The sequence below is a fragment of the Ambystoma mexicanum genome, chromosome 6p (genome assembly GCF_040938575.1).
Source record: "Ambystoma mexicanum isolate Mex_15411 chromosome 6p, UKY_AmexF1_1, whole genome shotgun sequence".
Lineage (NCBI taxonomy): Eukaryota > Metazoa > Chordata > Amphibia > Caudata > Ambystomatidae > Ambystoma > Ambystoma mexicanum.
Genome location: NC_090935.1, coordinates 1,460,281,900 through 1,460,308,935, shown reverse-complemented (window position 1 = coordinate 1,460,308,935; position 27,036 = coordinate 1,460,281,900). Strand labels below are relative to the sequence as shown.

General features: G+C 46.6%; 1 protein-coding gene across 1 annotated transcript in view; it reads left to right on the top strand.

Annotated features, from left to right (window-relative positions):
* The window catches only part of LOC138510848 (low-density lipoprotein receptor-related protein 4-like), a 495,073-nt gene that overhangs the window by 55,224 nt on the left and 412,813 nt on the right, over positions 1 to 27,036 (top strand). Inside the window, exon 2 of the mRNA XM_069626521.1 lies at positions 6,570 to 6,788. Coding sequence (XP_069482622.1) covers positions 6,570 to 6,788 — 219 coding nt within the window. The remainder of the gene's footprint in view (positions 1 to 6,569; positions 6,789 to 27,036) is intronic.

Genomic DNA, 27,036 nt, shown 5'->3' with positions numbered 1-27,036 from the left:
AACATTGGAGCGCATAACCTTTTGAGCCAACAACTGGGTTAATACTACACTTTTGTTTTGCCGCACAGGAATTCACTATACTAAATGGTTGACTGCAGTCTGGTTTTCTATGCAGCTTAGAGCAGTTTTGCAGTGCAAAAGATGAACTAGGAAAGCTTAAGAGCATCCCATCATATGCAGAAACTAGTTTCCTTAGTCTGTAGTGGCCCAGGCCTAAAAAAGCCCGGAGGGAAGAGCCATAGGTCACCACTGACATAGATTTTGCCTTAAAACCGTGTCTGCCAAAAGGCCACCAAATATATTCCCATTTCTTGACAGGTCCTCATTCGCCTGTGCCACCTTTGTGGCTTGATTTCAAATGTGTATAAGCCAGCTTAAGTCCTACTGAAAGGCTACTCCTAAATAACAAAAGGTACTCGCCCATTCTATTTCCCCCGTTGTTGCCACATGTCTAAATGGACCTCTTGGCATGCCAACACACTGATTTCTGCCACATTCTGTTTTTAATCTCTAATATTGATGTATTCTTCATAACCACCAGAAAGAGTTTGTAAAACTTTGTGTCCATGCACTTAGGACCACATCTGCATATAGTAATCGCATTTAATTTGTGACTCTGGGCATATGTTTTTAATTTGCTTAACTCTTCGAAGTGAGACATTACAAATTTTTAAAAAATGGGGTCAAAACTCGGCAGTGCCTCACCCGCCTTTGTGGCCAAGAATTCAGTAGTGCGCTTACCTAGTCGGCCAAACCAAATTCTCCTACCAAAGGTGGTAATGGTAAGGGCAGCCCCAGACCCCACAAGAGGCCTCACAATGTGGCCTGATTAACAGTAAAATGCAGAGGAGAGATCCATGAACCCCTAGATAAACGGCAGTAATATAACAACACGCGCACTTGGAATACATAAGTCTTGGGTAAAGCATTTGGTACACTGTCCCCCTGCCTTCACAAAGCCCATATTCTAAACTTGATAAAGTATTCCATTCTTTTGCCGAGTCCCTTATTCTACTGTACAGACCTCTACCAAACCCTTAGCAAATTATTAGAGCAGGGACAGGGCAATAACTAGGGTCTGTCCCATCTCCCTTCGTAAAAAATTGAATGCTTTCAAACAAAGCATAAATGTAAAAGCTTTGGTAAAAATTGCCGACCAGATCTTTGTCTCCTATCTAAACGGCTCACTCGTTGCTGTCTGGACACACGCCTCCCCATTGGCCAAAAACGGCAAGGCTTCTTCAACCCCAGGAAGGGGAAGTACAACATTTTCTTCTTTTGCTTATCCTACTAGTGAACATGGTAATTTCGGGGCCCATTCATTGACACATGACTTCATATCAGCCTGCGTGTTATACCGTCATTCCAAATAATCTCCCCAGCCTTCTGCACCCACCATTAAAATAAAAACTCTTTGGGGTTATTGGAGGGGACTGCATGTTCTAAGTTTAACCACATTTCTCTTATTTCCATCTTTATTTCCTTAATGGCACTTTTTTAATGGTCCCAAGCCATATACAAGGAGTCCTGTACTGAATTCTTCAGGGCATCGCAGAGAATCTCCTTTGCCTGCCTGCAATTGAACTCAAACCAAGCCGCCTTTTTTAAAAACTTGGTGACTGGTGCTTTTATGGTAAACCATAAATGCTTTGGAGGCTTTCCAATGGTGACAGTTTGGTTTCAAGGGGGGGACGTGGGGGGTGCGGGGGGGGGGCTCACTAACTCTAAAACGAGTTTGATTTACATGAGAGGATGTGATATCATTTGTTAGGGAGTGCTCAACCGATTGCCATTTCAAAGACTTGGAAGCAGATGACTGCTCTTGAAGTGTTTTTGTTAAATCATTTCACAGAATAATAACCCTTCCATGTACAATTGAGATCAATGGGTCATGGGCCCCATCAATCTAGGAAGGATTTCGAAATGATTTACCTGGCAGAGGTTTTCCCAATACAATAAAGTAATCCATGTTGGATCTCGACCTCGCATTACAAAATAACAATTCCTGGGCAGATCCCAATGGAAATCTACTATTAACTGAGCGAAAGGCTAGTTCCACCAGGCTTACAGAACAGATTCTGTCCACAGGATTTGACTGTGCATATATCATAACTAGGGATGGTATACCCAAAATTAAACGTTCAACCCGAATTGCCGATTTTATATTAAGCAATTGTCACTTTTAAAGGTAAAAGCGACTCTCATCCCCCAAAAAGGTCCAGCCTGTTGGCAGAACCAGTTTGGGAATATTTACTAAATCTATAGCCATCAGGAAGGCATGTCAACGAAGGTGGGAGTTCGCAAGAGTTGCACTACAACTGAACCAGTACAATCGGACAAAATTCGTAGAAGGTAATGCCTGATTAGAGATCCCCCTCTCCCCGAATTAACCTATAAGGCATGCCTATAGGCAATCTTATTGCGATGAAAACATCACTTTAATGTGCAGGTCAGATTAAATTTCCTCCTTCCCTGATTTTGTGTGTGAATAGGAACTTGGTTAAAATGGATGGGTTCCTCACAGAAGACACTGGAGTCTCAGATGGATTAAGCAACGTCTTTACTTCTGGTTACAAGTCTTGGAAGTTCGAGGGAAGAACAGGCTAAAAGAGACAGACATCCACCGGCACCCTCTCTCTCAGGCAGTTCACTTCTCAACTGACACACACAACACTCACAGGGAATCAACATTCCACGACTGAACATTCCACAGGCATTCCAGCAGCTCACATGCTCACAGCACAGGCATACAGAAAGGAACACATTACAACACACTGCTCCCATGCCTATCAAATCCAAAGTTCCTCCTTTTTTCTATTTGTACCGTTTTTTGGTGGGGGGGTGGACTGGCTGTTCTTCATTTAATCAGGATATTACGGCCTTTGTAAGGTCCAGACCCTTCCAACAATTTCTAATCCTGAATTTGCTCTTCTCTGGGATCTATTATTCTTAATTGTTTAACCAGAACATGCAATCTTAAGAGCGACAAGAGAAAATCCTTCTGCCTAGGAGGACTTTAACTTGGCACATTTGCGCCCCCCCCCATGCGACTTTGCAGAAGGGCTGCCTCTCTTTACCGAGGACAATGACGATGCTCAGGGCCGCATTGATCCCACTACTTCCTTGGGGAACCCCAGGTACCAGGCTATTTAGAGTTTCTGTGCCCTCTACTAAGTGCCTGACAGAATATCGCGGATTAGAGGGTAGGCATTTTAAGTTCTCTGTATTTCTCTTGTGCCCAAGCAATTCGAAATAAATCTGCTCTTGTAAGCTTTGTGAACCGACCCTACTACTGTAGTAAACGCACTGGTCGAAGTGTACGAAAGGAAGTAGTGGAGCTATGTTCTCTGCTGGTCTGGTCCGCTCCCCACAAACCCCATCCCTGCGCCCCCTCCCACATACACAATCCAAACCTCCCAAAGAAACACACCTGCTATTTATGGGAATGTGCAGTGCAGTGCACTAAAGTGCAAGCTTCAACTTCTTCCTACATTTTTATTTTAAAACGAAACCATTTCGGAACGGTTTCTTTTTAAAATAAAAGTATAGGAACAGTGAAACTTAAAAATAAAAAGTATGGGAGCACCGCTTCCGCCCACTTCGACCTCCGAGTAAACACTTTAGGTGACAGTGAGTCAGGGGCATGGAGTCCATCAGAGTGGCCAGCCTGTTTAGAAAAATCAGCCGTGGCAAAATACACCAACGTATTAGCCAATGGAGCTAACTTTGACTCAATCCCTTCAGTCCCTTGTCCGAAAATACTTCCCATAGCAGCTCTTCAATAGCTGATGCATCCATTAGTCTGATAAACGGTGACTACGTTATTTGAGGATAGCGACTTTTTCCAGGACTCTTGTTCCTAAGTGGTCTCTACAGCCTCCGCTACCCCAGCAAGCTCATTTAAAGCATTGTTTTTATCTATACTCTTTTGTCTTCTATTGACAGTCTGATGCCCCCACTTTGTTATCAGAGTTGTTGCTCGCCATAAAGAATCACTGGTAAAATGTTGTACTGAGGTCCTCCTTTGGTCTTCCCTTAATTGTCTGTGGAGTACTTAATACTTTCCCTTCCCTCTGCCCTGGGCCAAGGGACGAATGCACAAAAGGTTGGTTAAGAGGCAGTCCCACCATGTCATTGTGTAAAGTAAGTTCTCTGTAAGGCCCCTTGAACCCTTCAAGGAATCTGTAGACTTGTCATTCACTTTCAGGGGTCCAGTAGCACTTGTAAGTATCTAGCGGAACAAGGATTGCTCATTGCCTAGCATTATGAGTGCTGCAATTCTGTTGTTATCCACATTTGTTTGTTCCTTGTTGCTCCCTCTTGCCATTGCCATTTCCACTCTTGCCCCCTTGTGGGCAAGATTCCGGTTTCCTCTTAAAGGCCAGTTAATGTACTTTCTGGGCTTTTGGCCTATGGGAGCAGTGGGCTTAAGACTATGCTGCTTGAGTTGTGCAGGTGTGTAATAACTCACTTGTTTAAGTGGAAATGTAAATGTCTATTAGCGCTCTGTTCTTATCTTGAATAGATATAAAATATGAACTCTAGGTACCATCTATCCACCATTCTGACCAATTCGAGTCATTAAAATGTCACTCATCTCAGACTTTGTAGTTATTGAATAAGTTAAATGATCTAGCAATCATATAAAAAGACATCTGTATTGGAGTCAGAATCCGAGCCAAAGACCAGGCACGGAGTGGAGATCTGTGTTATGCCACCCAGACTTCCTTGTGGCAGCTCTGTGGTTAAGAAATCAGGTGGCTGGATCGGAATAAATATGAAAAAAGGGGACTTAGCTTAACTTGTTGTCACCACAAACCTCTTCCATGTCGGCTCGACAGGGACTGGTCCCTGGGACACATGACCTTTCTGCAAACTTAATGCTTCACGCTCCAGTCAGCTGGTGAACCTCCTCTGACTCTGGCCCTGCTTAGAAAGCCTTCGACAGCAGTGGTCCCACACAGATTGGAGCCTGGGACCCCAGCTCTCTGTAGCTCGGAGCACACAGTGCCTCAAGTCGCACCATCACCGCAACATTCATCACATGATGCTGTGGATCCCTTTTCGAGATTGTGGTCCGTGTTCTTTTAGCCCCCAAATTCAATAAGACTGACATGGTTGCAGCAATTGCTCAGTAGCTATCCTGACATTAATAAATCGGGTCTTCTCTATATTTAAATATGCATCTACTTTAAGTAATTGTGAAATGTTATTGATCCTGGCTGGCATACTAAACAGAGCCATGCATGTCAGCAATTTACTGCATGGCTTAATTTCCATTAGCACCTGGCCCAGCATCTCAGCCAATCAGATATGCTGCAATGTGGACTTTGCAAACCCCAGCTCATTAACTATGACCCATTCAAATGACCAAACACACGGAATCAGTACATCAGTCTCATTGTTAATAATATTTTTCGCACACTGGCAAACTTGTTTTTAACCTTGTAATTTACAGAGATAACAGCTGTCGCCATCAATTGACTATCAGTCACAAACACTTATTTTATCACAGTGGGATGAAATGCCTCTCACTAGCTTTCATTTGAGATCAAGTTAAGCCCTTTCGGCAATTCCACAAACCCAGCAACACAATTTCTGATTCCAGATGCAGAGCCAAAGGGAGAACCGAATGCTCAGAAAATCTCAGGATGCACCCCATTAAAAACCTGGAAAATATAAAAAAAAAATTGCATAATGGTAGAGATAAAAAAGGCAATCGATTGGTCAGTCTTCCAAAATCCAATTTTAGCAGATCTGAGCATGATCGGCAGTAACTCGACCGCCAGAGTCAGTCGATCCCTTTTAATTTTCTACTGGCGCATGCTACAGGCATTGCACAGAATACAGCCAATCAGTAAGATGAGATTCATCAGGTGGTTAACGATGTACTAACCACCAAACCAGCACCTGGAGTCATCTCAAGTGGCTTATGTATTGCCAATACCAAACATGTTTTTGACCTGCCAGCTTTCTGTAGACATTTTCTGGAAACCTGTGGCAAAAGGACCATGTAGCCTGGTTAGAATATTGTGGTACAGACACCACTTTAGGGTGGGAAGCTGGGTGGATTGACATTCTGCGGAATGTAAAGTTCGTATTTAGTTTGTGTTTTCATCCACCCACTTTATGGTTGGGCTTCCCCAGATCATACCTCTGTTGCATGGAAGTAAAATTGGGGTTCTTTAGTGCTTGCTTTCCTTTGAAAACCATGTTTTTTCACTTTTGATATTGAATACTTGTGTCTGCAAAAGCTCACCCTCGCCACCCCCCTCCACGTGGAAACCCACCAGATCAGCGTGCTCTGGTTCCAATGGTGTTGCCATCCATGGAGGTGGCCTGTTTCTGCTTATCACAGCATAACAGCCTTCATTGAAGCCCTTGCTTTGTTTGCCACAAAATCTGGAGGACTGGCTTGACCAAACATGGGTGTTCTTTTCTAAATCACAACGGTGTATTGAAGCAGATGTGTGATAGACCTGATTTTCGTTTTTTCTATACGCATGTAGTTTTAGGAGTGCAAGACGTTTTTTATAATGTATACTTGAATTTGATGTTTTTTGGCACAGGTTCTGAACCATTACTCTTGGCAGCCATCCAATTTGATTTGATTTTGTATGGATTGAGGAGCTTAAAAGAAGACATTGTGATTTCTATCGAGAAAAACCTAATGATCTTTTCTATCGACTATGACTTCATTGAACAAAAAATCTTCTGGATGGATTTGAATGCGGAGAGCATAAAGTGGGTTACAGTGGACACAAAGAGCAAAGGGACGCTGGTTAAAGGTGGGTCATATGATTAGGCTGCTTGTGGTTCTTATTTGTTACATTTTTATAAAGGCACTAACAAAATGCCACGGAGTCCTATATGTAAACCTGCATTTCCTGTGGGTTTTGTGTGTGCCTGGACTATGTGTCACGTTGTTCGCAGGCATGTTTGTTTACATTCTCTTCACGTTGTCAGTTTCATCTGCACGGGTTTTGGCACGCAGAGTTAGTCAGAACAATCTTGGTAGGCTCCACCGGCCGGGGGGGATGTTGCTGTCTGTGAGATGATTTAACTCAGGGTGGGCTCGAGCCCCCCTGCTGGTGGACACAAGTGGAGAGGTCCTGGGCGAGATAAGGGCCTGAGGGGGATCGTCTGACGAGAGAGCAGAGAGAAGGGAGCCTGTACTGTCACGTAAGGCATCCAGGCCCTCTGGTGTGCCAGGGACGGCCCATACTTCATAGGCCGTCCGCCGGTCTAAGCCCGCAGTCCTCTCTTCCCCAACCGGGGTTGAGAGAGTGTGCCGGAGGCTGAGCTGCATAAGCATTTGGCGAGTGCTCCGACCTGCTCGCCACTGCTCCTGAGAGAGCGCGCAGTGCCGGTTTTCTCACGCTGAGTTTTACCTTTCAGGTAGGAATGGGAAAGTGAGTGAAAAGGGACACCAGGCCCTGCGTGATCCAGCATTACGGCTAACACGTGGGCAGGTAAAGACTGGACAAGTGTCAGTATTCTAACCTGTCCCAGGGCCGCTGAAAGGCTTACTCTTACAGTAGCTCTGTGGAAGCTGGGTTGGACAACTTTTGAGACACGGTGTATGAGGCTGAGCGGAGCCCAAAGGGAGTTCGGTCACCCCTGCTGTGGAAGGGTCCCTCCTGTCAGTCGGAAGCCAGTTTTGGCCCAGGCTGTTAAGTTTAGTAATAGGATATTCGAGGGGATTGGGTCCTCTGATGTATTCCATATCTATGACAGTAATCACTGCAGCTGTGCTGCGGTGATCACTGTCATAGATATGGAATATGTTGTCGGACCATCCCATCGAAAGAACGTTACCAGGTAAGAGAGTAACTTGTTCTACTGAACTATTGTCCAGAGGAAGTTTTAATTTTTCAAAGTATCAAAATGTATTTACTAAGATGCATCATTTTCTACAATGAATTAATCATCAATTTTTACACACATTAAATTACATCAATTTTGAAGGAGAGCATAATACACTAGGCTAAGAAAGCCCATACACAACCATCATTCCTCAACAAGCAAACAATCATTTACACTTCACATCAATCAACCTCATTCAGTCACAAAATGATAAAAATTGAACCATACAATTAGTGCAATATATATGTAGTGGCACTTCACTAATTATCCCTACATAATCTTTATCATTTCATCCACAAAATATGTACAAACACAATAATTGTCAGAAATGTGATCTGTTGCACGGGGTGGGTACACTACAAAAAATGGCTAATCCCATCCCCAGATGTTCTTCTCAACCGGTTTCGACGTTTGAAAGCAATTGAAGTAACGTCTTCATCAGGAGAAACAATTAATATAACGAAAACTGAAAAAAAATAAAAATGCAGCAATTATATACCATAGTCTACTTGCCCAAACTGACCAGCTCAAACTGACAACATACAATTGTTTACACCAGAAGTTAAATCAACACAATTAATTGAATTAGAGGCACCACATGGGGGTGAATCCCAAAGTATCTCTACTGTTCCAGAGTGTCAGGGTATGTGAAGCCCTAAAACCAAAATAAACACTGTCTCAAGTGATGCTGAACTGACACTGTGGCTAAAAACAAAAACCAATGAAGCCACACTAACCTGACCCACAGGGTCATATGCTCTCGGCAACCAATACCGTAGGTATCACTCAAAATAAATTCAAGAGAATTCTACATCTGAAAAGACATGTTAAGTGCCCGTTAGCTAGAAATTTAGGTGCTAAAATGAGCCAAAGGGCACATGAATATGGTAGTCCGGCCACTCGCCTCAAGCAAGGAACAGAGAATGTTCCAATGTTCGAAAGAATATTGCAGTGTGTACCGTTGTGTTCATTCAAGAACATCTGGATTCGAAGTTAGCTAAACAAGGTAAAATGGTATATAGATGGTTAAGTTTAGTAATAGATCCATTCCCCCAGAGAGATCTGCACTGGGGGTGGGGACCGTGATTTAACCAGCCCGCAGCTCGGCACTTCGCCAGCTGGGTGGGGAAGTTGAGAATTCCCCGCTGGGATCCATTCCTAGGGGTCTCACCTAGCATATTGCTGAGGCGTAATACGCCCCGGTTGTCTGACCGGGTGAGTGTTGTAATATTGTAAGTGTTGTATGTCCCAGTGGTAGTCTGCAGCTCCCTGTAGTGAGGTCTGATCAAGAGGATTTACTTGGCAAATGTGAATGCGCCCTTTCTCAGGTGACCCCAGTGAGAGATGATTGTTTATTTACCACATGTGAATGCGCATGGCCTCAGGTGACCCTACTGATTCATTTAACTAGATGTTTACAAGAATGAAAATGAACTTGTCCTCCAGGGCCCCCACAGGACCTACTTCAACATTACTTCAACAAAAGTGTAATTAATGCTACGGAAAGTGATGGAATGAGAATTGTTAAGTATTGGGTCTGTTATGTACTAGTAGAGAGTGCCACTGTTGGGAGCACGGAATGTTATGTGGTTCATGTGTAACAGATTGAAATTACATAAATGAAAGCGGTTCACACTTGTTAAAAGAAGCAAGGCTTTGTCTGTTCATTTAACCAAGGGCACAGGTATAAGTGTCAGTCATCTGGGCTGACCGAATCTAGCCCATCACAAGGGTCCTCCGTCAACCCACTGGGTCTTCATTATTTGCACATGTGAGCAGTAAGGTGTTGTACTCCTATACTCAGATCTCCTACAGTTTGGGTTTCACTCATTCAACAGAAAAGCGAAAAATAAAGGGAGAAACGCCATACATATATAACAGTAAAACACTATAATGTAACAAAGTAAAACCCAAGAGAATAAATGTTGCTCCAACTAGATATCCATAACCAGGCTTAACCTTTTCCCAATGTATGGAAAGCCTAGTTCTGGTCTGGTTTTTCTTACAGCTGTTAACTTCCATCCGGAAGGTATCCTAGCTAGATACTGACCAACCTCTGAGATCCACAGGATGACCACGGTGCACTGTTTTATGGCGTTTCGTTTAAGGAAATGCTCTGGCATTGATTGGTCAATTTACCTGAAATGGCCCTATGCCAGTTCATTGTCCTTAGCATATGGCACCCTCTGGAAGAACTGGGTGTCCTCTGCATAGTGGTGCAGTGTCTCCCCCGGTCACAATTAGTTAATCATCATTTTGTGTTAACTCTTAGGGCTTCCCATTCCCAGAACCACATTTTATCAACATTAAATCCTGTTCAGACAGTATTTTTAAGGTTTTACCATATCTTGTGGGATGTATTGATCCACTCCGCTATACTATGCGGCATCACTCTACCTATGGTGCAAGAAACAGCAAAAATGGTGGCAAAACTCTTGTGCGCTCCAAAACTGCATTTTTCAACACACAAAAAGATGGCTGCACAACTTGCCACCCTTGGCGCATGTGTGGTGGAATAGAGCACACGCTGCAGAAAAAGTGCCAGTGGGCTCCATGACAAGCAAACATAGAGTGCAGTGGAAGCAGCAGCAGCACTTTGCAAGCGAAACTCAAATGTGTCTATAATGACATTTACTTTGCAAGTAAAACTCCAAAATGCCCTTACATGACACTTCCCAACACTCAAAATCTTGCTTGGTGCTAAAATCCATTTTACCTAAGGAAGCAGTGTGAATATACAAAGTCCTGAAAGGTCAAGAGCAAAACATTTTCAGCAAAACTGGATTGCCTGTGAATGACCGTTCCTGTCAGAAATGTGTGTGCAGTGCCCTGGGCTACCTGTGAATGACAGTTCCTGTCAACATGAGTGCAGCACAAATAGGCTCTACTGATTAGACTTTAAAGTTATCTAAACTAAAAGCCTGCCGGATTAGTGAACATTAGTGATGCCCTTGGGCTGTGTGAGCGCTTTAAAAATGCAAATAAAAGAAATTCAAAAAAATCAAAGGATGGTTGCTGAAAGGAACACAGATTTCAGTTGTTTTTGATCCCACAGGTTTAAATCTAAGAAAGTAATTTACCTATGTCATCTGATGCAACAAGTTTGTTTTCTGCTGGATTTTAAGTCAAGAAACTAAAAATAAATTAGCCTGGCTGGGCCTGCCAGATGTTGAAAAACAGGTTTTGCCACCCAAGCGGAGGGCCTTCCTCTCAGCACACACTCACTGACATATGATAATTGTGGGGTAGGACAGATTTTTGTCTGCAGCTAGAGACTGAACAATGGCAGATTCTCCAGGCCAGGAAATGGACTTGTGAAGAGGTCGTAAACTTGGCTTGCAGAAGGTTCTCAAAGGTGGGGGCTACTCTTTGAGCTCCAGGAAGAGACAAAAGACGGACCATTTGCTTCTAAGAACATATAATGAACAATTTTTAGAGACTCATAACTTATCAGGAATGGTGAAAAATATAAAAAGGGCAGATTTGTTAGTCTAATTTTTGGTGCTACATTTCAAGATGCGATAGAGCTGTGTAGCTTATTCGGAACAGGAATGGCAATATATCTGGTTTTATGGAAACTATTAATGCTAGAATTGTTAAGCTTTGCACACACATTCCTATGGTAAACACACATTTGTGGAAATTTGGAGAAAGTTTGAAACATCATTTCATGGTGAAATGGACAAAATGCTGCAGAAAGTCGAAACAAGATTTCACAGCTGCAGGATTTTGATGAACAGATACTCCATAAAATATGGAATCTGTGTATGTAATTTTCATAGAGGTTACAAATGTATTATGTATTTAGGACAAAATTTGATTTTGAGACTAGTGGCTAGGGGAGGTTTCTAAGGATGGTAAAAGCCAAACCATAAATGTGACCTCTGTCTTGGATCCAATCACTCGAATACAAGGCGGAGATGAGGCTCTGATCCAATCCCGGTCCACAGGGGTGAGTTTAGTTAAGCTGGCCCATACACCCATTTTTGTGATGTCATTTGAAAGGATAAATAGAGACAGCTGACAACAAATAGACACTCACTCTTCTGATTCCAGGGAAGCACTCTGATCCAGCATTCAACGTCTTTCCACATCCAGAGGCCAAGGACCAGTTGGGCCTCAATCCTCAACTAATCCTTACAACCCAGTGAAGCGCTGTGGTGTGAGAAAGCATCCTGAAACTAGCATCCTGAAACTATCTGGCGTGCTACCATAATTGCTGCCTGATGAACTCGCCATCCCGCTGATTTGAAATACCCAGAAACAAGGGCAGTTCCGGTGACTGGCCTAGCTGATCCAGTCCTGCGCCTGATGTGCTGTCTTTCCTGATAGATCCAATCCATTGACCAGAACTGTGACTGTCCAAAAATCTTAAATCCCAGTGGATTGTGAGTATTAATAGGATGCTAGAAACTATTGTATACCTGGCATTATCTTGTTCCGCTCTAATCTTTGAACTATCCTTACTTCCATAACCAGTAACAGTGTCAAAATCTTTAGTGCTATCTTATTCTGTCTAGTTGCTAAAGTGCCATTTTCATAGTCCTCTTTATTTGTGTAACTCGGATCCATAAATATGAGTCGTTGGACTGGTGCCGCCGGGGAAGATGATGGGGATCTGTTACTGAAGTCATAAATCAGTCTGAGCTTACTTCATCCCAACTTGGTTGCCTAGCCTGAACGCTCTAGCCTTGAGTGAAAGCATAAGCCATATTTTCTGATTACAAAACGGAAGTCCTTGTCCAAATTTGGCTTTATTTTTGAAAAACTCCTCTTACTAAAAACTCCATAACTCACTCAGTTTTTAAGATAGAAGCGAAATTTCAACTCCCACTTGTATCGAACATCCTCGGCTACATTCGCAAATCAAAAACGCAGTGCGAAACATTGCCCCCCTGTCCCCCATGTGGGTCGATCATCCCCAAGCACAGCGGCACTCCCAGGGAGCCCCGGAAGGGTCCAAACCTTTCCCAGAGGGAGAAGCTGTAACGCAGGCCAGCCGGAGCTCCGGGATAGCCGGGGATAATGTCCCTGGCCTTGGGCGGCTGTCTCCCATATGGGACAACCATCCCCAGGTACAGTGGCTGTCCCAGGGAGCTCTGGCAGAGTCCCCAACCTTTCCCCAAGGGAAATTCTGCAACGCAGCCCAGCCAGCGCTCTAGGATTTGTCAGGGGGATGTCCCTGCCCTTGGGCATTAATTTCCCATGTGGGTCTACCGTCCCCAAGCACAGCAGTAGTCCCATGGAGCCACAGCAGGGTACCTGTCCTTTCACTGAAGTAAAATCTGTAATGCAGCACAACCAGAGGTGCAGCCTGGGCTTGCGGACAATCAACTCGCATGGGAGACAGCCGCTCTCAGGGAAACGCCAATGTTCTGCTGGCAATTGGGGCAATTTGTGGTCTGTCCCTGCAATTGTGTCCCAGCCCAGCAAAATACCTCCCCAGACTGGCCACTCCTGCCCACACCAACAATCCAGTCCCACCCACCCCACTGACAATGGGCCCTAACTGTAGAATAATATAAATGACTTGCATAACATTGCAGCTCCTCGCGTAAAAAAAACCTGTAAATGAAACAAATTCATGATCTATGGTCAGGCCAGCAAAAACAAATGACATCACGCTCTGATCACTACCCCCCTTTCAAGCCACCCCTGCTGGTCTAGTGGCCCCTCCCACCCCCCAGTAAATACACATTTGCCCCTTCTTAGGGGCAGACCTCCCCCCACGGAGGGTTACATGAGGTGCCCCAATTATTTTGGGGTGGGGGGATGGGCCATCCCCTTTCATTGCAAAGTACCCAGGTGGTCTAGTATCCCCCCCCCCCACAACCCCACCAAAAACCTGCATTATGTTTGCCCCTTCCCTTGGGGCAGATGGGCACATCACTGTGCCCATCTGCCCCCAGAGGGTTGGGGGAGGGAAAGGGCCACCCCCTTCCCAAAGTTCCCTGGTGGCCTTCTCACCCTCACCCCCAAATGGATGGAGGGCATCTCATGTACCCCTTCCTAGGGGCAGATTGCACTAGCAGTTTGCCCCCAGGGAGGGCTACATGAGATGCCCCCATCCATTTCGGATGGAGGGGAGAGGGACACCCCATTTCCATTCCTAACAGAACTCTGGTTGTCTGGTGCCCCACCCCTCCCCACAACAACGGCTGTAATTTTGTTTTTGTTGCCCTTTCGCTAGGGGCAGATTGTTAGTGTGCCCATCTGCCCCCAGGGTGGGCAAAATATTCTTCCCCATGCTTTAGGGGCCAGGGGGGAGAGGGCCGCTTGCCTAGTACGTGGCCCTCTCACACCCCCCGCCCCCTTCAAAAACATCCCTGGTGGTCTAGTGGCATTGCTGGGCACGACTCAAACTATCCACGCCCAGCAATGCTTCAAGGAAGGTGTCGTCGGAAAGAGGAGTCTTCCCCTTTCCAACAATACCTCCCTTGATCAAAACAGCAGACAAATACCAGAGATCGAGGGAGAAACTCGCCTTCCATTTCACCGCCGCAGTCAGAAATGGCTGCGGCGGTGAAATTTACATTTGGTGTCACGTCAGCATGCATTATGCACGCTGACGTGTGCTAAATGGAAATTCCATCCCCGTGCTGTGAGGAGGAACCTCCTCCTCACATAGCCCAGGGGTTGGATTACAGATTTGTGTGACCTCTGCTTTGCAGCGATCGCACAAAGAGAAGTGCCAAAAAGGATGAGACCTTGTTCTTGGGACTTAAGGGGTGAAAGGTTAATCTATTTACAAAACCAAACCCTCTTATAACTTGAAAGTTTATTAGTTAAATGTCATTGTAAGAGGAACACCATCTTACCACTATTTGCAGATCTGCTCCCTCTCTCCCTGCAGCACGCCCTCACACTTGTGCAGTTGTACACTTGGCTGTAGCTGATCTCACGAGACTGGTATTCCACACTTGGCTATAAAAGAATTGTAGCTGTATCTTCAACTGAAATATAAAAGTACCTGAATAATTTGAGCTTACAATATCGCATTTTGGGTTTACTACTGTATTGCAAAGTTTAAAAGCAATCAATAGACAAACTTGCAGATTATTGTTCTTGATGTGCAAAGGAAAAGGTGAAGTTTTGCATAAAGCAAACTTTGGTTTGCTAAATATACAGTGGTGTTAAGCCAGCCTACCATTTGGCTTATGAAAGAGCATAGATTGTGCTGAAGTATGCAATCAAAAAGGGAGAAGGCAAACCTTTTTACACAAGACGGAACAGTACTTGCCAGTGAGATGATACAATCTGACCAGGTTCACTGTAACATCCTGTGGCAATGTTGGGCTATGTGAGGAATCAGAAATTAGACGGACGCAAAGGTAACGTTTTTCTCAGTTTGCCATTAATAAATAATAATGGGTGTAAGAAACAACCTTTCCTTTTACTAACAGGAGCTCCCTGCGTAGCAAACGAAAGAAAAGTGACCTAGTGTCCAAAGTCTCTGACCTTCACACTAATACAAATAACACAAGGAATACTTAGCAAGCTTCAATTCAACACCCAAGTGCAATAATTCACATATACATTCCACAGTGTACTCTGTGACCAGGGTTGTATTCCTTTCACCTGGCTCAATACAGGAACAGTCGTAGGACAGTTCTGACTGAACAAAGTTCAATGTAACACAGTGTTTTCTATCTACAACACCCTTCCCTTGAATAAAGCAAAATTTACCACAAGTGTTTGTTCACAAATTAAACCACTGTTTCTCCAGAGTATCCTTGTTGATAAGGAAAGTGTCTTTGCTTTGCAACACAAGCTCAAAACCAAGTTAATTGTTCTCTACAAAATGCCCAACGGTTAGTAGCATGTCACACCTTCAATACTGTTGTCAGGATAGCACAACTTCTCCTTGTAAAGCTTGTAAATAAAAGATGGTAGTTGTAGCACTTTATACCATACCCTTTCCCACAAATAGTGCTTCAACATATCCTCTTTCCTGGCGTACTCGCCTACCAGGACTAACTACTATGATCCATTTCCTGGTGTATTCTCCTGCCAGGAAGAGATCCACACCAATATCTTAGGAGGCCTGAACAATAATTGCCTTTTCTTATAATCTCTTGACTGTTGGTAATGTGGACTCCAGATTTTCCCAAGATATAATTGTTCTCAAATTGTCTCTTTAATATTTCTTAGCAACCTCTTGACTGTTGACAGTCTGGGATAGAAGTTCCCCCCCCCAGTGGAAATCCCAAAAAGAGGGAGTTGCGCATTTGTTGCTTCAGTATGATTTCAGTCTCTTGGCTGTTGGCAATGCAGGTTATAAGCTTTCCTCAATTGGCATCTCCTATAACGGGAATTATGCCCTTGTTGCTTTATTTAGTGTTTTTTTTCGCAGCCTCTTGGCTGTTGGCAATGCGGGTTATAAACTTTCCCCAACTGGAGTCCCATGTATGAAAATGTACATCCTTGACCCTTCTGCTTTGCTTCTTTACTTGTTTGGTATTCAGTTATTGGGTTTCAACAGTTGTCATGTTCGGAGCACCCTGTGGGTTAGCGTTGACATCTAGCCAACTCACCTCCTTTCTACGAGGTCTCCCTTTCACTGGCGGCTGCTGTGCAGGACCTCCCGTGTCCTGCCTGCTCTCACCAGCTTGCTTGTGCCTTTTGTGGACTGCGCGTTCCTCTCCTGGAGCTCTGACGGCTCCGGCAATATTCCACAGCTTCTCGTTCATTCTCTGCAATGCTGTTCGCCTTTACTCTTAGCAGCGGCATCAATTGGCATACTTCTCCCTGAGGCAATTCCTGCACCTCGGACAGCCTCTGCTTAAGCTAATTCTTTGTTACTGCCTTCCCCATCTGCTTCCTGCAGCTGTAACACATTTTGGGATTTCAATGTTCCGCTCGGGTGCCTTAGCCTGTAACAACTAGACTGCACCTTTTTGTTAATAGTACTTTTGATCTTCACTGAATCTGAGCCCTTCTTCCTCGTCCCAGTACCTTAAGCATGGTGTACTGAAGTCCATAGCAACATTAGTTGGTTCCATTTTACAATAAACCATTCATATAATAGGAAGTATAGGGGAATGATGAGGTAGAGAGGTCACCAATTCTCCCTGGCATGTGTCCCCTCCCATGTGACCCTCGCACATAATACCACCCCCAGGGTCAGGATCATGTAGCAGTTGCTTTTCCCTGGCCACATGAAGAGGCCCAAACCGGGTCTTGGTGATGATCTCACTAGATTAGTCACAGCCATGGATCCAGAGATTCTTGTTCTATAGTCTCAAATGTACACACCTAATCACCTTTTCATACTAACACTGCATGAACTTTATTGGCATTAACTGGCAGTCTTTACAACTCTTGTCTGGAGGAACAGATCTGTAGACCTGCAATATACTGATATGCTAGTTTTCAAAACTCTCAGGTGTATTCTTTTATAGCACTATAGGTATCGCTATCGCCAACATATAAAAACAATCATTCACATTCCGAGACAAAAGGCTGACTCAGCCTGAATTTGGTACAGTCATCATGAGTATTAACACCAATCTCTGCAAGAAGTGCATAACACAGTGAGATCTTATGGACACGAGTGGCAATCAAATTTAGAAGTATGCATTTCTGCTTTACTTACTGCACATGATCAATATATTCACCTTAAGTGAAAACACTAGACCACTTGTGCTATAATGAGGTAATAGACAGTTTCTACAATTTTGAACACTTAACACAATACATGCTAAAGAGATCTTAGCGAAATGCACTTGTTGGAAAAAGCATGGAAACGGGCTCAGAGCTGATGGTGTAGCAGTGCCCTGTAAAATGTGTTTTTGGAGAAGAATGGGGTGTATTCACTACTTTGAGACAGACGGCCATGTGGTGGACCCTCCTAAGATCTGTATTCCTGGGCATGTCCCTTTTGCCGTCACAGAATATCCACACACCACAACTTGATTTGTTGCCGCCATATCCTGTTAAGAAAAAGCAAGATACAACAGTATACTTCCACATGAACACAGATCACCTCAAAGTGTGTTGATGACTTTTTTTTACATCAAAACAGTCGCACATCATGGATTGGATGTTATAGCCTCCCTTCTTTATGATCAAAATAATACAGACAACTTAAAAGGCAAAGTGTTGGCGGTAAGTGTTCAGGTGTGCATAAGGAAAGACTGTCTACTGGCTCTGGTACCGGGATACATCCCGAGGAGCTCAGCTCTGCTAACATGCCTGAGAGGGCGCCAACACGCAGTGCAGACAGCACTACCGGCCACATGGCCAACTGCCTACCGAGCCCACGCCTGAAGTGCAGGGTGGGGCATAGCCGATGCCTTCAGGCATGCATGCCAAGCCTAGGCCCATGTCATCCAGTCACATGTCCGGAAGGCACAGGCGGACGCACGCCAACGAGGTCAACCGCAAAGGCGCAAGCCTATGGCCAGGGCAGATTGGGGTCATATGATTGCGATCACATGGACCACTTCATACCAGACATTCATGGGTCAGGCAGGATGGGAGTGGACAGCAGGCCTTTACTCCACCGGTGCAGGAACACACCCAGCCTGCTTGCTAGGATCATTTTATTGACAAATTATTGTCCCTTATGCGGTCTCCACAGAGGGGAGCATCCGTAAGGGCATAATCCAGGAAATGCTGCCTCCCACATCGCCACCTCAGCTGGTGCCTGCACAGCCTGTACCTCCACCACCGTTGCTCATGCCTCCGGTAACTCCAGTTCCTGGGCCTGATTCAGCGGCAGAACTAACCTGTGGACCCCAGGGTCCCCTTCTAACATGTGACCAACAAGACCACCAATGAGGAGGAGCAGGACACGCCTTCTTCGGCAAGAGCATTCCATCATAGGATTGCTGGGCTAGCTGATTACCTCGGCTTACCTCTGTCCCAGAAGGAGCTGCCGGAGTGAAGGGTACTGGCGGAAGTGCTCATAATCAAAGCAGAATCCAGATATGGTATCCCGTTGCAGGACGACGTGGAGGTTTTGGCAAAGAAGGGATGGCACAAGCTCTACACTCAGCCAACAAATAAGAGGCTGGATGCAAAATTCAGGCAGGTGGAGGGTGACACTCTGCTCTTGTCAGTGCACCCCCTGCCACTGTTGTCAGTCATTGCACCGGCATCCATGAATGCCAAGCCCCAGACTTCTACCACGAGAACCTCACCATCAGCACTGCTGAGCAAAGAAGATAAAATGCTTGAGGCCTATAGGAATGTGTACTCTAATGTGGGACTTCACCTCAGACAGACAAACGCTGATGCCATCCTGGCAGCGGCTAACCAGCGGCTGTGGAGGGAGATTGCAGACTTCCTCCCGGATATTCCAGCGGACAAACCAGCCCCTTTCAAGGCAGGACTCGCAGAGACAAAATGTGTGGCACAGGGCATCATGGAAGCTACGGTTGCGCACATAGATACCGCTCGCAGGACAATCTGTGTGGCGACTGACATGAGAAGGGCGACATGGCTTAAAGCGACCAGATTCAACCCTGATGTTGAAGATAGAATCCTAGACCTACCTTTCGAGGGCAGTGACTTGTTCCACTCCACCACGGACAATGAACTCGATAAAAAGAGCAGTTTGCAGACGGCTAAATCCCAGCCCATTCTCACCAATCCAGCAACCAAAACCTTTACACAGGGCCACTCTCGAGCAGACGGAGGGCGATCCTTTGGCATTTTCCAGGACCACCGGCAAGGCTACCGGACAGGTCACCGAGCCAACATAGGTGAAAACACCAGAAGTAGTCTCTCGAGGGCTTTTTCAGTCCCCCCTCCCAGTCATCTGCCTCCGACCCAAAAAAGCAATGCAGAAGTTCAAAATGGTGATGTCAGCGCTTATAGCGGAGATGCTGTGTGGAGGGAGGGGGGGGCTGAACGTGCTCACTGGATCTAAAGAGACTCATATTTATACGTCCTCATAGTGCAGTCTCATCAGTCCTTCCTCAGGTTCCGGATCATGGGGTTTCACTTTCAATACAAGCCTTTTGGCCTAAATTCAGCGCCAAGAGTATTAACAAGCCTAATGAGCGCTGTGGCAGCCTTGCTCAGGTCGGAGGGCCTCCATGTATATCCCTATCTTGATGACTGGTTAGTATGAGGGGGGTCCCCAGATCATGTCAGGTATTCAGCAGCCAGACTCATGACGACACTCTATGAACTGGGGTTCTCTATCAGCTTACAGCAGTCTCAGCTCTACCCTACACAAACACCGGTGCTTTTAGGGCTGCAGTGGGATAAGCAGGTGTTCCCCATGTGTTGTGATCTGCATTGCCCCAGGCCCCCCCTCATGCAGGCCGTGTGCCAGCTGTCCATGGAAGGAACACACGGACTCTGGTCTTACCGTATCGGGCTCCCGATGCGCACTGCCTGTCGTGCGGGACCGCCCCTTCTATTCATAACTACGTGCGACGGCAGAACATTGCCATGGCGCCAGGCAACCATATAAAATTCCTCCTTTGTCATAATAATGAAATAAACATTCTTCAAGGTAATCAGCATAGACCCAACTGTCTTAAACATTGCAAACATGGTAACATACCAAATTGGATTCGGACCAACATGGGTAACATCGGGTGACGTATTCTGGACCCGGCCATTTCGAGCCTAGTCACCCATTGGAGTCTTGGAATCGTGCAAGGCATATTCTTCCATCCCGGATGGGCTTTCTTTTCCCGCCAGCCCCCTCATTGACATGATCTTCCACCCTGACTGATGTCGGCATCTCGTCTTCTGCTCTACCTCCTGGTGTTGGTTCTAAACCTGAGGTTCCAGTCGGGGGAACTTCTTCCGGTCGTTCTCATAGGCCCAGCTTTTCACCAAGTTTCGAGTCACTTTTCTCCTTCAATCGGTGGCAGTTACCATCGACCCTGTAACTTTGACCACCCCCATGGGGGAGGGCTTGTAGGTGAGGGATAATTTCCCTCCTGGGTGATGACTACGCACCACACAGTGTCCCCAATGGCAATGTCTGGAGGCTTGAGATGCCTGCAGACGTTTTCCTCATTGTGTATTGCCTGATCTTCTGGCGTTCTAATCATCGATGGTCCCCGGGGGTCATCCTATCTCTGGGAGGAGTCCTCTGGGGCATCTCCTGAAGAGTGCCTGTGCGGGGCCACAACTGTGAACCGATGAGGCATGGATCTGTATTCCCTCGGGAATTGGCACAGAGTTCGCCTTAGTTCATGGCCCTGACCCTCCGCTATACAGAATACTCAATGTCCTCATAGTGTTTGGCCTCCCCGTTTGCTCTGGGCCATACTAGAGTAACTCTCTAGTGTGTGATTCCCACAATCTGCCATGAAGTCTGCAAAGTTCTCCCCTTGAAATGGCGGTCCATTGTCCGAGCACATTATCCTTGGGAAGCCATGTGTTGCAAACGGTATTGTACGAAGTTACCTAATCCAAAATTACCAACCTCACCAAAAGACCTAAAACGCACACCACGAAAAGTTCTAACTACCAAAAGTTCTAACTTTTTGTGGTGTGTGTTTAGGTCTTCTGGTTAGGTCAGTCGGATCATGCGTCACCCTTTCTCGGAACCGGCAATAAAAGGTCGCCTGGAGAAAACATGTAAGGCCCCAGAAGCTACCCCCAAGTGTCTGTCCTCCCAACCAACCCCTGACTCGGTGGTGTCAGCGGCGGCGAGAAAGGCGAGAGCCCAGCACAAGTGCACAACCCCCCCCGGAAAGTGAGGCCAGAAGACAGGATGCCTTTTGCAAAAAAGTGCTTTCGGTAGGAGCAACCACAGTGAAAGCGGCCAACTCTCTGGGTATAGTAGCCAGATACGACGGAGAGATGTGGCACCGACTGGCACCTATACTGGAGCATCTTCCGGAAGAACATCGTAAGGCGGCGATGTTACTTGTCAGGGAAGGTGAAGCGGCCTCCAATCATGCCATAAACATCACGGTGGACCTCGCAGAATCGGGGTTTATACAGGTGAATAACGGCGTGGTTCTCCGAAGGCAAGCATGGCTGAAATGCATTTACTTTAGACCAGAGGTGCAATACACGGTGCTAGATATGCCCTTTGAGGGAGACCACCTGTTCGGTGAGAAGGTGGACGAGGGCATGAAGGAGGACTCGGACACAGCGCGTGCCTTGGATGCCCTCCAGAATGGTCGAAGTTTCAGGTCTTTTCGCCCCTATAGGGGAGCATCGGGAAACTCCAGATTCTCGGCATCGAGAGACGGAGCCTTCAGTAGGCTGGCGTACCCCTCCCAGGGATACAGACGGGCTTCTCAAGCGGCAAAACGATGCCGCGACTACCAGACCCCCAGGAAGAGAACCGGTTACTCGTCGAGAGATAAGCAGACCAAGGACCAGCAATGACGGGCATCGGAACGTTCTGAGAGGCAGAGTATCGTGCTACATCGACGAATGGGAGCAAATAACTACGGATCAGTGGGTGTTGGACACAGTAAGATACGGACATTCCCTGCAATTCAAAAGCAACCCTCCGCACATTCCACCGGCGTTTGTAGCTCAACCCCATCTGAGCGTGTTGCAGCAGGAAGTAGCACTTATGCTACAAAAAGGTGCTATGGAATTGGTTCCGTCGTCGCAGAAGGGTCAAGGGGTTTATTCCCGATACTTTGTGGTGAAAAAACCAAACGGAAAATGGCGTCTCATTCTAGACCTGCGCAATCTCAACTAGACGTTGAAGCCTAAAATTCAAGATGCTCGCGCTCCAGGAAGTGATCCGGTCAGTTCAGGAAGGGGACTTTCTGGTGTCTCTGGACCTGCAGGACACGTACTTCCACATACCAATGTGTCGGCGACACAGAGTTCCTAAGGTTTGTGGTAGGACAGACTCACTACCAGTTCACAATACTTCCTTTTGGGCTGAAATCCTCTCCCAGAACATTCACAAAATTCTTGGCCCCGGCGGCGGCCTGGCTGAGAAGGCAAGGTCATCATGTGTACCCGTATCTCGACGACTGTTTGGTGAGGGGTTCCTCCCCTATGTCGACTCACACAAGTTTGCAGGCAACCATGCAACTCTTACAACGGCTGGGGTTTGCGGTAAACTTCGAGAGATCTTTGTTGACGCCGTCGAGGAGCTTGGTGTTCCTGGGCACGCAGTTCGAGACCCAGTCAGGGTTAGTGAAGCCATCCCTCGACAATCACCAAACTCAATCGATTGGCAGGTCGGCTGAGAATCAATACCAGACAATCAGTGAGAAAATGTGTCTATTCTGGGCACTATGGCGTCCTGCATTCCTCTAGTGGGCAACTGCCACCTGTTAATGAGGCCGGTTCAAGAGTTTCTGGCAGACCGGTGGACGCAGGCCCAAGGGCTCTGGTCGGACAAGCTGACCGTCGACGCTGAGGAGCTCCTACTAGCTCTTCAGTGGTGGCAGAGCTTTCAGAATCTATCCAGAGGGGTACCCCTAAAGGAGCCAGAGTTTCGGCTAACCATAGTGATGGACGCATCCCTGACAGGCTGGGGAGCACACATGGGCACTCTACAAACGCAAGGTTGTTGGTTCTGGAGGGAGTCACTGCTGCACATCAACGTTCTGGAACTGAGAGCAGTGCGCTGGGCCTTGGAAGTCTTTCGTGCCGCACATCAGAGTGTCCATCAGTGCTTAAAGTGGGCCGGGGCCTGCCGGGGCCGGGCCCGGCAGTCTCCAAAAAGTGGGACTGAGGCGGGGCCCTGCCGGGGCCGCCGTCCTACCGCAACATTGGCGGGAATCGTGGGATGCATTATCCCGTTTGCGGCCAAGGGCCGCGACAGGAAATGCGCCTGCAATGAAGTCAGGCAAGCTGACAGAAGTGGCAGCCAGCCACAGCGACGCTGTGACTGGCTGCCACTTCCGTCTATCATGGTAACTGCGTCTGGTGACACCTCGCGCGAGAAGTCACCAGAGGCAGTTACCGTCCCTTTGTTTCCCCAGATCGCTGGGGCGTCTTTAACCCTCGGCAAACCAGGGGATTCCTCGACATATTTCGAGGTTTATAAAAGATGGCTTTGAAAGTACACATTTCAAGCCATCTTTTATAAAGCTTTGCCGACGGAAAATTTTGTCCGTAGTCAAAGCTTTATAAAAGATGGCTTGAATTGTGTACTTTCAAAGCCAGCTTTTATGAACCCGAAATGTTTAAAAAAGATGGCCTGAAAACTAGTCAAACCGTAGGTTATGCACACAAATATATATAAATGTTATATATTTGTGTGCGTACCTTACTATGGTTTGTGTACTTTGCAAGCCATCTTTTATAAACGTAGAAATATGTTACATATTTCTATGTTTGGAAAAGATGGCTTGCATAGTACACAAACCATAGTAAGGTACGCACACAAATATATAACATTCATATATATTTGTGTGTATACCCTACGATTTGCGTACTTTTTAGGCCACGCCCCTCCCACAAGCCACGCCCCCAAATGAGGCCCCCCCTCGATTTCTTACCCCACTTAAAGCCCTGGTGTCCATAGTGAGAATATTGACAGACAACACGACGGCGATGTTTTACTTAAGGAAGCAAGGGGCACGCGGTCCAGAACCCTTTCCACCGAGGCTCAGGTGTGGCATTGGGCTCTGAAACACGATTTATCCATCGTAGCTCATCATCTCCCGGGAGTAAGGAACGAGCAAGCGGACTCACTCGGCAGAAAAATGGACCAAATACACGAATGGGAGGTAGACAGCGTTCAGCTGTCGAAGGTCTTCAAGAAATGGGAACCGCCACCGCCGGATCTCTTCGCAACGAAGAGGAACAAGAAGTGCGAGATGTATGCCAGCAGATGGCCACAGGAAGGTTCTCTGAGGGGAAGTGTTCTCCTTCCTGTGGACGGACAAGTTCCTCTACGCTTTCCCTCCGTTCCCTCTTATACGGAGAACTCTGCAGTGGATACGCAGGTACAGGTGTCGGGTCATCCTAGTGGCACTGTGTTGGCCGAGGCAGCCGTGGTTTTCCGACCTGCTTCACCTGTCAGTAGATCAACCGATAACGTTCCCGAAGGTTCCCAATCTCCTGTCCTGGGACGAAGGAACAGTGTGGCATCACAATCTAGACAGTCTCAATCTCACAGCTTGCCTCCTCCCTTTTCGGAATTTGGTGCCTTGAGCATTTTGTCGGATTGTCGGAGAATCCTGCAAGCAGCACGGGCCCCTTCCACCAACAAGTCGTATGCGTGTAAGTCGAAAGGTTCTGTACGTGGTGTCAAGGACAGCCGGGAGTGCAACCTCTAAGGGTAACTCCGGAGTAACTTCTACCGTATCTGCTACACCTGGCGAAGAGCGGATTATCTTTTTCATCAATAAAGGTACACCTGGCGGCCATCTCTAGGTTCACGAGGAGGAGGCAGTCGTCTCCCTTGTTTAGTGACAGGCTGGTGAAAAACTTCATGAGGGGTCTGTTCCGAACATTCCCGCCGGTTAAACGTTTTCCACCAACGTGGAGTCTTAATGTGGGGCTAGCAGGGTTAATGAAAGCACCCTTTGAACCAATGGCCACATCGTCGAAGTTCTTGTCATGGAAATTGGCTTTTCTAATAGCTATAACAGCTCTCAGAATTGCAAGCATTGGTCGTAGACCCGCCGTACCTAAGGCTCTTTAAGGACAAAGTGGTTCTGTCAACTAATCCTCGTTTCATTCCAAAAGTTCCTATGGCTTACCATAAACACTGGTCCATTGTCCTGCCTACCTTTTTCGCGACCCCCTGATCGGCTGCGGAAAAAGTCCTCCATACCTTGGACGTGAAGAGAGCTCTAAAATATTACCTTTATTGGATTCAACAACTTAGATCTACGCAGCAACTCTTCATTGCATATGGTCCATCGGCGAGAGGAAAAGCAATTTCAAAGCAGGGACTGGCCCGATGGGTCTCGTCGACGATTGCCTTCTGTCATTCCAAAGCGGGAAAACCGCTACAAGGGCGTCCGAGCGCTCATTCCACGAGGGCAACTTAATCTTCGACGCCGTTGTGGGCAGGAATCCCACTGGCAGACATTTGCCAGGCGGCGCCATTGGTCAGTGCCTCACATGTTTACCTGCCATTACTGCCTCGAACGGCAGCATGCGGACGAGATACAAATGGGAATAGCAGTCTTATGCCATCTGTTTCAATAAGGTAAGCCCTTTTCAGGAAGGGTCTGTACTTATTTTAGCATATGTATATATGTATGTGCATGTACTTTTGCGTATTTATAAATTGGCAGTTTTACGTAAGCATGGTTCGGTATACGTATGATTAGGAGGGTGCCGGATTACATTCACACCTCCCCTTTTCAGGATCACTGCTGTATATTCTAAGCATGTGAATCCATGAAAGATCCAATGCTGGAGAAGGGAATAGTTTCTTACCTGTAACTCCATTTGTCCAGCATTGGTATCTTTCATGGATTCACATGCGCCCGCCGGCCTCCCCAGAATGCAATCTACTTGTATAACTAGGTTTCACCCCATTCTGCTTTGGAGGGGTCGAAATCTGAAAGCCGCGGGGGCGGGGCGTTTATACCGCTATGTCCTAGTGGGGCATGCGTGGGCGGCCCAAAAAACGACGTAGATACGACACAAGTGTCAGAAGTTTTCCTATGGGAAACGGCTTTATAAGTGTACCGAGGGTTCCCAGTCTGTTGACGGGGAACATTCTAAGCATGTGAATCCATGAAAGATACCAATGCTGGAGAAATGGAGTTACAGGTAAGAAACTATTCCCTTCTCGAGCTCTTCGCTCATCCGCCACCAACTCCCTCAGGGTCAGTCACTTCTCCAAGCAACAAGTTGGTGGTAGATCTTTCTTCGGCTGGGGCCTCTTTATGGGAGGACTGGTCTGGGAGACCCCCTCCCCAACATCTCTCCTACGTTAAGCTTATGAACCGTCGGCAGCCACATTTGCACCTGGGCCCGGGAGGCAGAATGGCTGCTGATCGACACATCGAACTCCATTTTGAATACGCCAGAAAGTCTTGGCTTATGTTGAACTGCCTGCCTGTTGAAACAGCAGCTCACCCCCTCCCTGTCAACTGTGCACAGCGAGACCGCACTCCCCCCCCCCCCCGCCCCCGCAAAGCAACAAACCACGAATATTATACCCCCATGCTCCCCTCTGTCTCTTGTATACTGCTATAATCTCTGTAAGAAGAATTGAAACCCATAATGCTGATTATTCATATCAAAGGGATACGATCCTTGCCCGCCTCAGTCCACTCTGTAAATAACAATCGTGTGTACGAT